We start from the raw sequence: 17,274 nt of genomic DNA, 5'->3' as shown, positions 1-17,274 counted from the left end.
AGTGTGGCATCACTCACTTGATCCCCGATTGCCCGAAAAAACCAAACCAAATCAAGAAAATCACGACAAATGTATCAGGGATTGTTCAGCTCCCTAGTAGCTCAGAAAATGAAAATGTTGTACCAGTTCAAGTGGTTACGAGAGCACAAGCTCAAAAGAAAGCTGATGAGAATCCAGAGACAAAGAACACGGAAAGTGTCAAGAGTCCAAAGACAGATGATGGACCAAAGACAGACGCACCTAGTCAAAAAACCAAGAGCAAACGAAATAGTTGGAAAGCTAGAAAGACTAGGATGAGAGCAGGCAGGGAACGAGAGCAAAAATCCCTAGCTAAGAAGCTTACCGAAGCTGAGGAGAAGATAAAACAAAATGAGGAAAAGGAGGCACCTTCTCTTACAGAGATGGTTAAACCTCTAGAAGAACCATCCACGGATGAGAAACCGAGAAGTGCTAGTTCAGGAGGATCTGTGTTGGCAGAGAAGGTTAATGAGACATTAGATGCCCTCTTGAAAGCCTATGATGCGAGGCTAAAAAAAAACCAAACCCAAGAACAGAGGTGGATGACATATCCCTATGCGGAATTAGAAAAGCAAAGATTGGAAATGTGCAAGAAAATGATTCAAATAGCCCAATCTTTACTAGAACCACCAGTTGCAAAAGCTGAGGATGTGATCCGCGTCATGCCAACACAAGTAATCCCACCAAACCAGGAACTAAAAGAGCCAGAATCTAGTCATGAGCACAGACCAAACCTCAAAGAACCAGCATTAGAACCAAGGATAGTACTGAATACCACGGATAACTCTTCCGAGGGATTTCACCAAGCTATACCTGAGGATTGTAAAGAGATAGATGGTCTTGACGAATTGTGGAAACAAGTCAGAGAGGTCAATGAAGCCGATGACCTAAGAAGACGAGTAGACAAGACTGGTGATGAACGAGGAGTGTTTCTACCACCAATAGAGGAATTTGAGACTGGATCTCAAATGAATCTAGATGTGCAATCGTGTTGGTGCGACAAAGGATCTGTACAATCTATGGATAGTCAACCCCATTCGCTAAGAACACTACCGTCCTACATGGGAGAGTACGAGACCAAGTCAGATGTGGTTGCACTCCCATCACAGAGACTGTCTCCCAACAAGGCCATCAATTCAAAGGGGCTAGTAGATATTCTATCTACCCCAGTCACGTGTACAATAATGTTAGCCGAGTTGCTCAGAATAAGACCAAACATGTGGGCTAATGTGGGTAAATGTCTAGAGAAATTTGGTGTAAAAACCCCAATGACTCAAATCGAGGAAGGCATCAAAGAGCTTGAAATGCCTCAACTAAATACTAGGCCAGTTCCATTAAACAAGGTAGGCGAGTATTACGAGGGAGAAGATGGAAACACCACCCTTCCTGTGGAATTCAATGGTGTAAAAACCATGGCAATCCTTGACAGTGGAGTTGGTGTGGCCATTGCAACCAAAGAGGTTTGGAAAAAATGGGAAAAACCTGCCTTGAGATCCACACGAATGACCCTGCAGCTTGCAGACGGACACAAGGAAAAGCCCCTAGGACTGCTAGAAAAAGTACTTGTTACTTCTTATGGCATTGAATATGAACACACTTTTGCTGTTGTTGACTTTGGCAATAAGAACAACTATGAAATCATTTTGGGAAGACCATTCATGCGACAATTGAAAATGGTCCAAGATTGGGGTTATGACCGTATATCATAGTTACCCGGAACGTGGAACGGGAACGGCAACGGGATCCCCGCGGAAACGGGGAACGGCTAGGGGTCCGGAACGGGAGGTATAAAAAACACCCAAATAGTGCAATTTTTAGCTCCTTGTGTTTAAATACAAGGAGTATTAGAGTGCTTTGACTCTAATACTCACAAAAAACTCGTTTTGAAGACCATTCAACCTTGCTATGACTAGATGATGAGAGAGAGAGAGAGAGAGAGAGAGAGAGAGAGAGAGAGAGAGTGAGATGGAGAGGGAGAGATTTGAGAGAGTGGGAGGGAGAGGAAGAGAGCTTGAAGGCTTGAAGCCTTGAGCCTTGAGAGAGTGAGTCTTGAGAGGGAGAGATCTTGAGAGTGAGAGGGAGAGAGCTTGAGCCTTGAGGATTAGCTTGTGAAGAGAAAGGGGGAGGGGGGTGCATTTTATGAGTCCTTGAGGCCTTGCACACTTTCAAAAGAAGCCCAAACATTTACTTCAATTTTTTCTATTTTTGCCAAATTTGTTTGTAGCCGTTTGCCGTTCCAGAGGCATTCCGGAACGGTCCGGGGGCGTTTCGGAACGTTCCGGAACGGCCGTTCCGGAACGGCCGTTCCGGTTTGCATTGGCCACCCGGAACGTCAGACATTCCGGGACGTTCCGGAACGTTCGGGAAGGGAACTGTCCCCCGGAACGCCGGAACGGGGGCTAGGGGGCGTTCCCCAGTAACTATGCAATATATACCTGAGACATATGGAAACCATAACAAAGGTAAACTTGAGGGACCATAGCTATAGGGATGTGACGAGAACACCAATTGAGGAGTTTGATTCCGCCACAGTAGCAGGATCAGAACTTCCAGCTTAGTTAGGTAAGCCTAAAGACCTGTGGATGTGTGGAGCTTCACAATGTGGTAGCTTGAAACGTGAGAAATGTATCCTAGAGCGGGTTATAGAGGATATGGACTATATCCCAGAACCATTTCCTGAAGAAGAGTTAGAGCCTTTTGGATGGGAACACATCTTGGCTACTCTGGACGTGTGCGCCGTGGAGGATGCTCCCACAACAAAGTTTTGTGATGAAAATGGCTATGATGTCGTTCCTTATTTTGCAGTGAGTGTAATCCAGGAAAACGAAGAGAACCAGACATCAACAAGCTCTCGAAATAAGGAGCAAACAAATAAATGTGGAGAATCAAAAGATGAAGAAGACGACGAGTTCTATGACTCTGTAGAACACTTCGAGCTTCAAGAAGATCAACGACCCAAGAATCAATGTCATTGCTACACGAATAAAGTGCATCAAAAGTGGATTCCAAAGTCCTCAATGAAGACACAACCACCACAAGCATCCTCATACAGGGCTCCTAATAAGGATGCAAAGACTCAGCTAGGAGGAATACGACCAGAGCAACGAGCTAACAATGCTCTAATCAATGGGCTAGAAAAGTCCTCCAAGAAACTACCACCCACGAGCAAACAGACAGTAACTTTCCACTACCAACCAAATATCAAGGGAAAGTACAAGAAGTCAACCTTGCTGAGGATAGTAGCGATAGTGATGAATCTTACGACATACCCTATCATCAACTCAGGCCATCACTATCACCAACCCCTTCAACAACAACCATGACATGTCAAAAGAACAGGACAACAAGTCAAAGCCAAAAAGCTCGACAAATCTGGATACCAAAAAGCCAGATCAGCCAAAAACAGATATGGATCAAGAAGACAAAGATCTCTAATGACAAATCACAAGATCCAACACCAAAACAAAAGCAAGGAAAGCGTGCACGAACGGGTAAGAATATCACAAAGTCGGAAGCTTTCACAACTCAGGTTTGGGCTCCAAAGAAGTTAATTCAAGCACAAAAAAGTCAGGAATTCATTTGGATTCCAAAACAACCACAGTATCAACTTTCAAAGCCTGAGTCCCGTCACCAACCAAGCGTACAAGGGCTGAAGCAAAGACCGCTGTCGACTCACACAACAAAAAGGTGGATCCCAAAGGAGTCTCTTCAAACACAAACGAAGCACGGGTAAGTATGGGTTCCCAAACGACAACCAGCAACAAAACAGCCAATAATCGCAAAGAAATGGGTCCCAAAGAAGAACAACAAAACTGATGTCAGTGCATCGCCGCTTGAATTCTTACAATTCTTCCTACGATTACAGTATAGTTAGAAGAGAGCAAGTCACCTCAATCAAGCAACGATACAGGAGCTTCAAAGACCATTACATTGCTTAGAATAGTAAGCCTCGCCAACAAATGCCAATAAGCAAATTGCTTATACCCACATCTTGCACAACATAAATCTTTTCCATGCATTGACTGTGTATGCATAATAGGGCTACATTACAAGGCCTGCATAGGCACAACTTTTAATTGCCCAAGCACAACACATACCCTCTGCGATACCCTGTCGTAAAGGATGAATCCAAATAGGAAGGGGGGAGGCATTCTGAATGCGGACCTAACATTATGACTATTAGAGGGCAATGTTTTGTGAGATGCATTAAATTTTTGCGTTTTATTGTGATAATTTTTTGACGAAATTGAGAGTATATGCCCTCATAGTAGTGTTACAGAGGAGTATGGGGACAAAGTCCATATATGAGCCCCTAGGGACATGTGTATAGTGTACATAGCATTTAGATTTCTATTTGAATGATTTTTCTTTTGTTCAGTTGTTTTAAGATTTTCTTTGTTTATTATTAAGAAAAAAATAAAAAAAATCCATTATCCACATGAAGAAAAGACTGACGAGAGGCCTGAGCACTACAAAGAGAAGAAGGTACAAGAAAACGGTGAAACTTCCCGAAGTATGTCTCAGAAGCCACTACAATAGCCGAAGAACTTGTCACAAAGCAGTGTCAACAGGCAACCGACAAGTCATACAAGTCAGAGTCGAGTAGCTACGCCACAAAATGAGTGAGGTGTTAGTCCCAAAGCTTCAAGTAATATTCTCTGTGGTCTAAGCGTCTTAGCTATTCTATGTACTGCTCAAGCTGGAAGAGTTGAGCATATGTACGTTGTGACGCTCATGCTGGTATAGGTGAGCAAAAGAGTCGAAGTCTAAGTACTTAAGTCTGGTGAATTGAAGGAGAAGGTCCAAAAGACACTCACGTACTGAGCACAGTGAGATACGAGTGGAGAAACTTCTACATCGAAAACCCTTCTTGGAAAGATGGAAGCTATTGAAACATCTTTTGGTGTCACATGTGCTATATTTATTCCTCGAAACACCCATCATCTCCTTCTTTCACATTGCATGCTTTTGTTGACAAATTTCTCATATGCATATAGAGTGTCCCATAATTGGCACTTGCATCAGGCACTCTTTCCGTGTTTCACCCAAGCACTCACCTTTCATGAACATGTACTTCACGTTCAACTACTCAACTCCAATAAGAGCATATACCAAAGGCATTTTTTTCCCACCGGGTTTTTCCCTTTGGTCATATAGGTTTTAGACCCTAATCTAAAGACACCTATCACCATCCTCTTGTACATATTCCTTCTACATCAACAATAAGGAAATGCTACTCAAATCAAATGACAAATGAATTGGAGCACCAATTTCAGATCATAACATACTTCTCCTCAATGGCGAGTCGAAGAATGGCCTACAATGACAAAGCTGCAGACAACACTAACAACATGATTGCACAGGAACAAAGAAGTCCCCAATGAAGAAGAGCATACATAAAAGTAATCAGAGGATCTCAAAAGATGAATGGTTACAATGATAGATATCCGCTCTAATGGATCATAGTTCTTGTTGTGGTTCGACAAAGATATAAGCAGTGCAACAGATGAAGCCAAAACAACAGCAAAGTGTTGACCGCTAGGTCAACATCACAACATAAATCATACAAAGTTGTCATTGCCTCACAAGATCAGAAAGCCAATCACTCAATTCTACAGATTGTAGAAGTTGTTTATGAGAATCACAAATACTCCGAATTGACATATTTGCTGGAGCAAGTGATGGATGGAGCTTTCTCTCTCCATGATGATAAGAGTCAAGTTAAACGACATTGGGTTCTTTTTGAATTTAGATCTGGCAGTAGACATATAATGACGGAAACAAATGTTGCAGCTCGGAGCGTGGATGTGAAAGACATAGGTTCGTCATCAATTATGATTTTCCTGAATCATGAGAAGACTATGTACATCGGATTGGACGAACAAGACAAGCTACTGCAAAGGCTATAGCCTATACTTTCTTTCCAACAACAAAACGACAACAAAGACCACATCGCCATCGACAAAAGGAGGGAATGTTGACCGCTGGGTCAACAACACAACATAACTCAAGTTTCGTACCAAAGTCTTATCTTTTGCGAGTTATGAAATGCTGCGGATTATGGATATAAACGTCATTTGTAATGAGTAGTTATTCTAGTTTCAGAAGCCGGGGTGCAATGGCACTTCCAGATTGTAAATACAAAGCCATTTGACCCTTTCAACCCCATTTTTGGTTAAACCTAAGGTAGCCTTAGTATATAAGGTACCTAGGTCATTTTGTAAAGAAGACTTTTTTCATAATCAAGTTTTAGCGCTGCCGTCTACTGTGTGAGAGAGAAAGAGAGTGAGCGTGAGCTTCATCCTCTCGCAACGCCCGGCTCGCTCAACACATTGGAGATCCGACTGCACCATTGCGGTAGGCTCGAGGAGAGCTACGCGACAACACCAAGCATTCCCCGCGAGACGAAGCACACACGTCGACGCATCTACGAGCTATTTGTGGCCGTAAGTGTATCAAACGATGTCTGTTTTCTGCGTGCTAGTAGTCTATAGAATCGTGGCGACATAAGCTACGCATAGGTACTCATAAATTTCAGTTTCGGGCACTTTCAAAATTCGGCTCTGTCATCCTACGCGTTTTCCGCAGATGGGTTTTGAATGAGGATTTTGAGTGTAGAAGCTTAGGGACAGGTGTATCGTAGTGAGGGGATGGTGTTCCTTAAGTTTCGTAGGAATCAGGCATGATTAGGTGAGTTACCTTTCGTATGTGTGTATGTGGCTAGGTGGTGTAGTTGAGGGCAGTGAGGTTCTTGATTGTGGTTTAGTTGTTGAAGGATTTTGTGGAAGTGTAAAACTAGATCTTCACCATTTCCATTCCGCTGCACCTAACAGGAAACGGAAGGGGGCAAGAGGGTAGCCTTGTCGTACTGACTGTGTGAGCATGAACCGTCCCCTTCGTCCCCCTGCCAACAACACCTGATTATGCATACGCTTGTATTGAGCAGACACCCCTCTAATCCTTGCATCTGAAAAGCCCATCTGACGCATCGTGCCCTCAAGGAAGTGTCGGTCAACTTTGTCATAAGCCTTCTCAAAGTTGAGAAGGAGCAACACAAGATCCTCTCCTCGGAGGAAGGCGAGAGCAGTTGCCTCCCAAAAGGTGAATGTGTTGTCAAAGGATACTACGCTCCTTGACAAAACCCGTATGTGTCTCATGAATGATGCTCTCAAGGAGCTAAGAGCTCAAAGCCTTCGCTAGAATTTTGTAGGCTGAGTTGAGAATGGTGATTGGTGGCCACAATCGAATCTCGTCCAAAGAGCCCCCTTCCTTGGGGATAAGAAAAATCAAACTCTCACTCATGCTATCTGGCATCTCCTTAGTGTGCAGAATATGCTTGTATGTACTACATAACTCTCAACCAAGAACCTCCCAATACTCCAAGAAAAATCAGGGAGTCAAACCATCCTTCCTTGGGCAACTACCACGGGAAGTGCCCTGAGAGCCTCTTGAAGCTCCTCCGGCAGGAGTAGTCTCTCAAGTCTCTGGCGCACTCCTTAGTGACTAAGCAAAGCATCTGCACCCATACTTTCTCTCTGCAAGCATCCTTGCGCTATGACTGTGGCTCTCGGTTGAAAGTAACCCACGGTAAAAGTCAATAGCAACTGCGCGCATATCATCAGGCTCGCTGGCAATAGACCCTTCCGGTCTTTTCAATTGGCAAACACTCGTGTGCGCATGACGATGATCCACCATCTCAAAAAATTCACCAGTAATACCGTCTCCCACCGGAGTCCATTGAGATGCTCGACGGTAGCAGACAAACTCGTGGTGCCCGCTGATCAACTCTTGCCGAGCTTGCCCCATCTGCTCCTCCATCCAGGTTCTACCTAGGTGATGCTCCTACAACCGCCGTAAGGCAGGAATGCCCTGCCGTAGCTGCTTCTCCTCTCGGGCCGCATCCAACCGGGCTTCCGACTCATGGAGCAAATCTATGGAATGCATAGCGTGATATTGCCACTCCGCTGTCTATTCGACAAAGTAAGAATCACTGGCGCATGGTCCGAAAAGGAAGTCCCTGCCAAAATGCCTATTGAACTGCCCATGTCACAGATGTGGTCAGTGGCGTAGAAAACGATACATAGGCGCTCCCAAGCAGCCAACTGTATAGTAGCATGGTTGCTCCCAATCCTATCCGAAGGGTCCTCAAGCATGTTGAAGTCCCACCCAATGCAGTATTGCGTTGCATCTAGTTATACCAATGATGACAATGTGTTGGGCCTCCACATTCTGTGTACCCTTTACTCTTGTCATCCACCACCTGCCCCTGTTCCTCCCATTTGCCTGGCTTCAACCTCGAGTGTGCAGAAGAAGCCATCATCCAAGCGGACATAGCTGTTGAGACTCATGAGTTGGGACTCAAGGAACTCCAACACGTTAATGACATGCAGGCTCACCCTCCAGATGTAGAGCTAGACAGGCTCGAGGCAAGTATTGTGCCATCCTAGCGGGACTCTAGAGATAGGCATTGCGTCATCCTAGAGCTTCATCGTCATTTTGTGCTGCAGTCCTAAGAAATTGTGGATCTTTGCTTTTCTACATCGTGGCACTATTGTCTCTCAAGTGCTGTCTCTAGGTGGCTACCATACTTCTTGTTCTCCAGTGCAACCTCTATCTGATTGTGCCAGGATAGTTGACGTGCTTTTTTTGCGCTCTTCAACTTGCTACTTTCCTCGTCAATAGTATAGAGTTTCTAATGACCCAAGTAGATGCTTTGTGGTACTGGTTTTTTGTCCATTTACTCCCACTAAGACGGACTTCAGTGTTGAGCTCATTGTTATCGATGCGATGCTGCTTTCCTTCTTTTGTGTCTGGTGCCTATTTCAAATTGAAAAAGACATATGAGTTCAAAGGTTTAGGTATGGCATCTTGAAGTGATTGAGTACCTAGTTCTACACCCACTATTGGGCATTGCTGACATTAGTGGGAATGTTGTAGTATTTAGTTGATTCTGTGCATGATGGAGCTGATGGTCATATTGTCTTGTGGATGACTACCATGAGTCTATACCTTTCCCTTTCCCTTTAAGATGAATTTGGGCTTATTTTGGATTCATCTAGGTATATTTTTAGCTGCATGTCGGACATGCAAACTTTTCACTTGTGAAGTTCGTTCAAGTTATGATTAGTTGATATTGTGATAATTCTTTCTATCTTTTGTGGTGCGTATGCCCTATCAACTACAGTTGATACTATGTATGCTGGAGCTGATGGCTATATTGTCGTGTGGATGGCTACGATGAGTCTATACCCTGCACTTTCCTTTTAAAGGAGAATTTGGCTTATCTTGGAATCATCTAGGTATATTAGTCGTATAGTGGACATGCAGGCTTTACACTTTGAAGTTTTCATCCAAGTTATGACCAGTTGATATTGTGCTAATTCTTTCTAACTTCTGTGGTGCGTATGCCCCATCAACTACCTTATTTTTGTGCTAGTTTTTCGTATTTAATGCTTCTGCTAGTGCTAGGCTTCATTATGGCTGAGTTCGCCGTGCATCTCTAGAGTTATGATAGAAACTTAGTATGCAGATCTTTGTGTTGATGTCTACTCATGTGTGCGGGAGCATATATTAGTAGCTACCACGTTAGTGGGGATGTCATGGTCTTTAGTTGATACTATGCATGATGGAGCTGACGTCCTATGGATGACTACCATGAGTCTATAACTTGCACTTTCCTTTAAAGATGAATTGGGCTTATCATCGGTTCATCTAGGTATATATATATATGTCTTTACCATCAGAAGTTATAAAGCGCATAACAATGCAAGCTTATCTGTAAAGAAGGGGAGTAGACTGTAGGAACAAAAAGAAATTTGTTGACACAGTTTGGACTGTGCACTTGTGATACCTTTTCAGGAGAGTTTGCACACTCACAATATATCTGAAAGGAAAATGAAGAAAGGAATCTTCAGCCATGAAAAAAATAGCAATATTGGATCTGAAACAGAGGAGGGTAAAGAACAAAAATTAAAAGGCGAAGTAAAGGATGGTCAAAAGCAGCTTTGGAAGAATCGAGCATTTATAGCTGCCGTCGGTTTGAATGCAGTATGGGTAGTCCATGGCATGGCTTACTCAGAGGTGAGGACATTTTTCTACTTTGGCGCAAAATACGGCTGATTCTCTTGACAGTGTACATGAATAAGGATATCATTGATCTCAGATCTTTCCTTTGTGGGCGTCTAGCCCAGAAGTTTATGGAGGGCTAGCTTTCACCACCTCTAACGTTGCTAATGTGCTTGCTTTGTCTGGTATGCATTTTAATCACTATTGAGCTACTAGAATAATCTATCACTTCAGTAACCACTCTTTTGAATATTTCGAGATTCCAACCCCTGCCCTTTTGCAATTTTTTTAGGTGCTGCAATGCTTCTTTTCCAACTTTTCTTCTTTCCACGTCTGACAAAAGCTTTTGGAACCATTCAGTGCGTGCGTGCGTTCATGGTGAGTGCACTGTGGTAGCTGTTTGGCATCTAGCTGTGAATTTTATTTCAATTGTTATGCATCTAATAAACATTTTACTGATGGCTTGTCATTAGTTCTTGACTGTACCACTGACTGCAATCTATCCATTAGTCGCAAGGCTACATGGAATAGCACTTTGGATATTGCTTATTTTGGTGTCTGTAGCAAAAAATGTGCTTACTGTAAGTACTCTCTCTCTCTCTCTCTCTCATGCTATTGTATTGTTCAATTCCATGGTTATGCATAGGACACTATAGAGATTTGAGGCGCATTCACAGCCCTGTTGTACTCCCCTACATCACCGCCCCTCTACTCCTGTACACATACCATACCCATCCACAATCACTATGGTCTAAACCTTTTTAGTTTTATCTTATGACGTCGTCCAAACACTTGTATATGGTTTTGTCTCCAAGGCTAGTTCTTTTTGGCCTTGATGAGACCACAATAAAACCTCTCTCTCTGTCTCTCTCTTTCTCCCCTTGGTGGGAAAAGCTAAGATGGTTGAAGCTACATTGATAACCACCATTATCAATATGACCATTGAGGAGGAGCTGAAGAGGAAGACTGGAGCCCTTCACGTGCATATCACAACCCTTTAGGACATTGAAAATGTGGAAGAAGAATTGAAAGAACTCTTGAAACGCAGACAAACAGGAGAGTGGGGAAGAAAGGAAACGGTGGGGAAGGAGGTTCTAAGGAGAGAGCACTCATTTTATGTTTCCCTACTGTGGAAACTAGGAGAGAGTTCTTGAAAAAGAAACCAACTCTTAAATAAACTGGGAGATTTCTAGGCGATGACCTCACTTAGTGCAAATTGCACACATGCAAGAGTTGATGCCAGAGATCAAGGCTGCAAGGAAGAAGGGAAAAATTGATTTCTATAGAGGGGGGTGAATGGTGATCTTGGAAAGATGCCCTACATGACGGTGCAAGACCTATGGGTCCTGCTGTAAAATGGTAGTATGGAAGTGTAATGCATCAATGAAGCTAGATGTTGGTCCATTTAAGCATAACTTCAAGGGAAGGGACATTAGTTTCTACTCTGAGACACATTAGTTTCCCGGTGTCACACTTCTTAGAGTGACGGGATACCACTGGGAGACCACTTATAGATAGGAGGCGAGATCAGAGCATAAGGGACGCGTGTCAGGAGGTGTGGTAAAGTTATGCAAGGAAGAGTTGCACCCTCTCATTTGTATTGTTCGGAGATGAGCATGCTAGATATATGTTGGTCAAGGCGTTCTTTGAGCCACATTGTCTGCCCTAGAGTCCTCATTGGTGTATACATACCAAGGGGAGACTTGCGCATCTGCAAAAAAGTGAATAATAATGCGTCTGTAGCCTGTGGCATCGGGCAGTGTCACTGTGAACTTGGCTAGAAGCCATAAGGTCTGGACCAAATCAATGATTTCAACATCTCGTGTGATGGGAGAACTGAAGGGCCTAATTCTAAAGCCAACCAAGTGCCGAATCCAAGGTCCAATCGTGCTGATCACCACCAGAAAGTGGAAAAGAGTATCCCACTATAGAGTCTAGAGCACTTGTACCGAGTGTCGCAAGAAAGACGACATGAACCAAAAAGCAAGCCGCCTGTAAGTGAGCATGAGGATCACCACGAAAATGAGTAAAGGCATAGCTGAAGAGGTCCCATCGTTTGCTGATGTTGAAACTGGAGAGGTCCCATGGAAAAGGAGATACTCTGAGTGAAGGTTTGTGAGTGAAAGAGAGAGAGAAAGGAGACTGACAACAGATGGAGTCTCAACCCCCCCTCCAAAGGCCCTCCTCTCTATTGTTAGAGAGGTATTTTCTTTAGATTGCACAAATGCTGATACAACGTTCAGATGCTGATGGGATTTGGTTGTAGATGATTGGATCTGTGAGGCTAAGGGCTGAAAATGCAAAACGCTAGAGATGCTGATAGAATCTCGTAACTCGACAAGGCTATGGGCTGATCTGGCACAATTGATGTCGAGGATGTGCTGAAAACTGAAAACGCTGATGATGAGGGCTGAGATCTGCAAGCGATGAGGCTACTAGATGCTGGAGAACTGTGGAGCTAATATGTTGCATATGCTCTAGAATGATCTGCAAGAAGATGCCAAGGTTGAGGTGGATAGGAAAACGTTAGTGGCTGCTTGTTCTTCCAGTACTGGTAATGCAGGTAATGGATGTTTGGAGAGGTGACCCCTAGGGTCTCCTATATAGGTGCAAAAGTTTTGGTCGAGCACGTAAATTGCCAAAAGGCAGCCATGACTTTTAACAATAATGCTAAAATGTCAATCATTAATAAGTTAAAACCGCATGAATAAGAGGTGCTTTCTATGCAGATACCACCTAGGCTTGGTTCCAATGCTTTTGCATGGGAGTACACTCTCCAATGCCTACTCTTAGGAGAGACTGGCTGTGCTCATGTGCAATCATAGGATATGCAACTACGCTAAAGTGTCTGGACATGTAAGTCTTGCGTACAGGCTCACACGGGTGCTAGAATATTTCCTAGGCTGTCCCAAACCCTAGAAATAGGGTTATAGCTTGTCCACATGCACATAGGGTTAGATGTGCACGTGACATCATGATATGGAGCTGAATATGCACAAGTTTCATTTGCTTGGATGCCTCAACTTTGGGGTAAATGCTCTATACATATATAGCAAGGATGCAAGATATTAGGGTGACCTTAATTTTTGGGTCGGATAGCACATGATATAATCGTGGGCTTCAAAGGATGTACACATGACCTTGGTAATGAGATAAGCCTTGACCCAACAGTCAGCAGTCTCAGGCAGGATGGAGGGCTTGCCAAACATTACTCTAGAAAAATAGGAATCTTGTTGGCTGAGTGTCAGGGAACAATGAAGGGGTTGCTGAACATTACTCAAGTAAAGTAAGAGTCTGGTTGGCTGTGGGTCCAGAGTGCTCAAGCTAGCACAGCATTAAGGTAAGAGAGATGCAAAGTGGAAAAATGAGCAATTTTTGTCAGACGGTGGGACAACGGGTCAAAAACCTTAAAAGAGGAGGTAAGTGGTAGGCAAGCAGCACTGCAGTGGCCTAAGTGCATAGATATTAGGACATCAAGTCTTTGTGCGTAGATTAGTGATTAGTGAGTCCAGATAAGAACGATAACTGGCAGATTTAAAAACGCATTGATGACATGACTTTTAAGAAATTCTGTGGTTCTGATATAAATGGACTAGCTGAACTTTGAAAGAATCTCTGCACACCAGTTCAGACAGTATAGTATCTAGATCTCAAAGGTCCAAACCCACAAAGTTTATGTCAATTTTTTCTCTCTTTGATTGTTGTGTTTGTGCTTACTGTACAAGTTATCTTGAGCATGATTTTAGACAACTCATACCTTATGATTTTTGTAATTTCCATGCAGTCGGGTACATTTACTGGGAGTTTTATTTTGGTCAACAACTCAGTGGTATGTCTTTATCTGAGAATCTCATTATTTGTTCTGTTTCTAGCTCTGAATTTTAGAACAGACCAAGTGAGGAAAAACTCATTTTACGCAAGTGTTATTGAATTATAAGTCAGGCTCCATCATGCATGTACTTCCTTATGGACAAGGGTGAAAAATTAGACTTTGAGCTCTTATCAATGGGAAAAGGGAGAGCAGACAAAAATGATGCGTTAGTGTCACATCCATGAAGCACAGAGAACTTGCATGTGTTAGTATTTCCTTTCATCTTAATACAATAGATGCTGAAAAAGTGAACGTATGCAATTCTTTTATGGCCAAACAATGAATGAATCGTTGGTTGGACTTGAACCCTATCAATCACGCTCTTAGAGGTTTGATTTTTTATTGAGAAGGCTGCTCTGATCAGAGGATTTATGCCGATGGTCCCTTCCTTTAACCATGGTGAGTTACAATGAGGAGAGTACATGGTTTGTTGAGTTGGTGGAACTCATGAACTTTCTATATCACTTGGTGCCAAGAGAGAAATTATGAGATTTGTGTTGGTGCCACTGTCGACATTGTAGGGCTGATTTGCATCTATCTGCAATTGTTGGAACATATTGGCTGAAATTTTGTAGGAGCAACCATCAGAGCAGATTCAGTTGATGGCTGAATTTTTGCAGGAGCTTGAACATGAGCTGCTTGATCTATGGAGAGTGCCTAGGAGAAGGAAAAACTGGTAGAGCATGCAGGGAGACCCATAGGTTGGCAAGGCATGCACAGATAAGGACAAGGTTACTGGTGCCTAGCGATTGGTATAGCATGCAGGGCAGGTGGATACTTGGGCGCCACATGCATGGCACATGCAAAGCAGGTGGACACTTGGGCGCTACTTGCGTGGCACATGCAAAGCAGGTGGACACTTGGATGGCCCATGCATAGTAGGTGGACAATTGTACATGGCATGTATGACATGTGGCAATTCTTGCATGGCAAGTACCAGGCGACCCTTGCAAGTGGCAATAACTGGAAATACATTCAAGGAAAGTACTTGTTGTTCTTGCATGGCAGGTGCATGACAACCCCTTTTCAGTGAGGGTGACCAGACACATAGGTACCTGTAGTTTGAGGAATTGGCCACTTGTCCAAAGCAGCCTTACAAGCTCAGTTACATTCTATCACCCTTGAGTGGGAGGTAGAAGGTTGCAGCAAGATACATTACAAGCTCAGTTACATTCTATCACCCTTGAGTGGGAGATAGAAGGTTACAACAAGATATCTAAATCTTTGTCACTTGTCCATCTCTCTCTCATCCACTTTCTGCTCACGCACCAGATAGCGATTCTCTCATCCACTTTCTGCTCATGCACCTGTAGCCCGGATAGTGTGTCGTGCTCTCTATAGTGGGTGCTCCTCATTGCAATGTGCGTGACAATCTCACTCAAACAGATTGAAAACAAAGGAACAAATAGACAACAACTGAGCTCCTAGAGACACAACACAACAACAGACCACAACATATGACTCGACTATCTCAAGGAACTGATACAGACTCTGGCGTGGCAGCACACTCAGCTCCAACCCAGGACTCACAGGTACAATGGGGGTGTCGAGGCTCAAAATGTGCAGGGATGGTGAAGACGTGCTGTGTGTATAGACTCACTACTCTAGACGACGACACTGGACCATATATCTAGAAGATGATCCGATGACCCAACAACTGCTACTCATATGTACAATCATCAACGGCTTATAAATGTCAGCCATCTAAATCTATCCCCAAATGAAGACTGAGTGGTGGTGACCTAGCCACGATGTCCACTAGACCACCGTCCGTATCCCCTGCCATGTGTCACTGCTCAGCCAAGAGAGTCCGTCCAGTCCAGTGTGAACCAGCCTCGGCCAACTGTAAGTGTGTGTCTTGTGAAAGTGACACTGTAGCCTGCTACAAGTTGCCCGCCACAAAACCGCTCACTGTCTCGGTGAGAGGAAGACTGAAAAACTGTGAAAGAAAACCACTAGATACTGCATATGTACAATGGTGAGCTACTGAATCTGTCATCCAAGAGATAAGTTGTGGCCACTGCTGCACTCAAAGTATCAGCCTCTGGAGGTGGAGCCATCCGATCAATGGGAAAACTCTGGACTCTATGAGTGCTATCCACAAACCGACTCAGCGAAAGGAGCAGCCACCTGCTGCTCGGCAGATGGGAGTACCTGGCGTGAAGTGTACTGAGGCCGCCGACTCACACACCCATGTCAATGTGCGCCTGCGAAGCCGTCACAGGGAGCTGTCTTTGAGGATGACATGTGCAATAAGGAGCCAAAGGTGCCAGGCTGCTGAAATCCCTTAAGGTAGTAGTCAAATTGCTGCTGTGAAGATGCACCTCTCCCAAATTGTCGATGACTGTACCACCATATCCCATAGACGTCTGTACTGATCGAGCTGGACGAACCCACCCGTACCCCATGGTAGCCTGAGGCTGCTGCTGAAACTGCATGTCCCGAAATCCTTGCATTTGAGCTTTAAGATCATCAATTATCTGTGAGTTTACGTGCAGAGCTTGACGCAAGCCAAAAATGGTAGCATCTCTATCAGCAATGGCACTCTCTGCAACTCGCAAGCAGCCTTCCATGGCTGCATATGTGGCCGAGTGCTTCTGGTGGGTAGCTGCTAATTTCTATGCACCAAGTTCAATCATTGCAATGGCATTTCTTGACTCCTGCAAGTTTTCTTCAGAGATTTTGAACAATGAATTAGAGTCGCCTCCACTAGAAGAAGCAGTAGTAGCACCTTGAGTCAGGGTGACAGTAGTAGCAGGGTGCCCAAGAGGCACTGCAGTGGTCGGGGTGACAGTGGTAGCAGGTTCAGTGGGTGAGCTGGAGATGGGAGAGAATGATGAGGGTACCACAGGTGCTGCCGAGAATGGTGTTGTAACAGTGGCAGTAGTATAGATGGGAGCAGTGGGGAGAGATACCTGTGGAAGAGAGACAGCCTTAGTAACAGGAGTGAGCGTACCAAGAACAGCGGAGCTCACAACGGCTTCCGGCACAGTAGAGACGGGGATGGGGGTAGAAGAAGAACGTCGTGGAGGAACTGTCACCCTAGTCTGACTCTCTGAAAATGACCACTTTGACTCTTTTCTTCTGTTTCTTCTTCTGTTTCTTCTTCTGATCATCTGTGCCGAGAGACTTTCTTTTTACTTGCAGTGGCACTGCTGTATCCTCATCCACTTCCAGAGGGTTGATACGGATGTTGATCACCCAAGCCAACAGTGGCGCGACAAAACATTGAAAGTTGGATTGAGGTGACTGCACTTGTACTCTAAACCTTTTCGCCCTTGTCTGCAATGATGTAAAGAGGATTTGATGAAACCCACAAG

The 17,274-nt window shown here is 44.1% G+C and overlaps 1 protein-coding gene across 5 annotated transcripts in view; it reads left to right on the top strand.

Moving 5' to 3' along the window:
* The window catches only part of LOC147456546 (protein ZINC INDUCED FACILITATOR-LIKE 1-like), a 238,449-nt gene that overhangs the window by 161,994 nt on the left and 59,181 nt on the right, over nucleotides 1-17,274 (top strand). For all 5 annotated transcript variants that reach the window (XR_015188465.1, XR_015188464.1, XM_086514984.1 and 2 more), the window contains 5 exons: nucleotides 9,877-10,098; nucleotides 10,181-10,268; nucleotides 10,376-10,461; nucleotides 10,557-10,664; nucleotides 13,868-13,912. Coding sequence is in view for 3 of the 5 variants with exons in the window: in XM_086514984.1 (XP_086371110.1) it covers nucleotides 9,877-10,098; nucleotides 10,181-10,268; nucleotides 10,376-10,461; nucleotides 10,557-10,664; nucleotides 13,868-13,912 (549 nt within the window). In the remaining 2 variants the exon portion in view is untranslated. The remainder of the gene's footprint in view (nucleotides 1-9,876; nucleotides 10,099-10,180; nucleotides 10,269-10,375; nucleotides 10,462-10,556; nucleotides 10,665-13,867; nucleotides 13,913-17,274) is intronic.

This window comes from Adiantum capillus-veneris, chromosome 6 (assembly GCF_014529385.1).
Source record: "Adiantum capillus-veneris isolate H3 chromosome 6, ASM1452938v2, whole genome shotgun sequence".
Classification (NCBI taxonomy): Eukaryota; Viridiplantae; Streptophyta; class Polypodiopsida; order Polypodiales; family Pteridaceae; genus Adiantum; species Adiantum capillus-veneris.
This window is presented reverse-complemented; position numbering and strand designations above follow the sequence as displayed.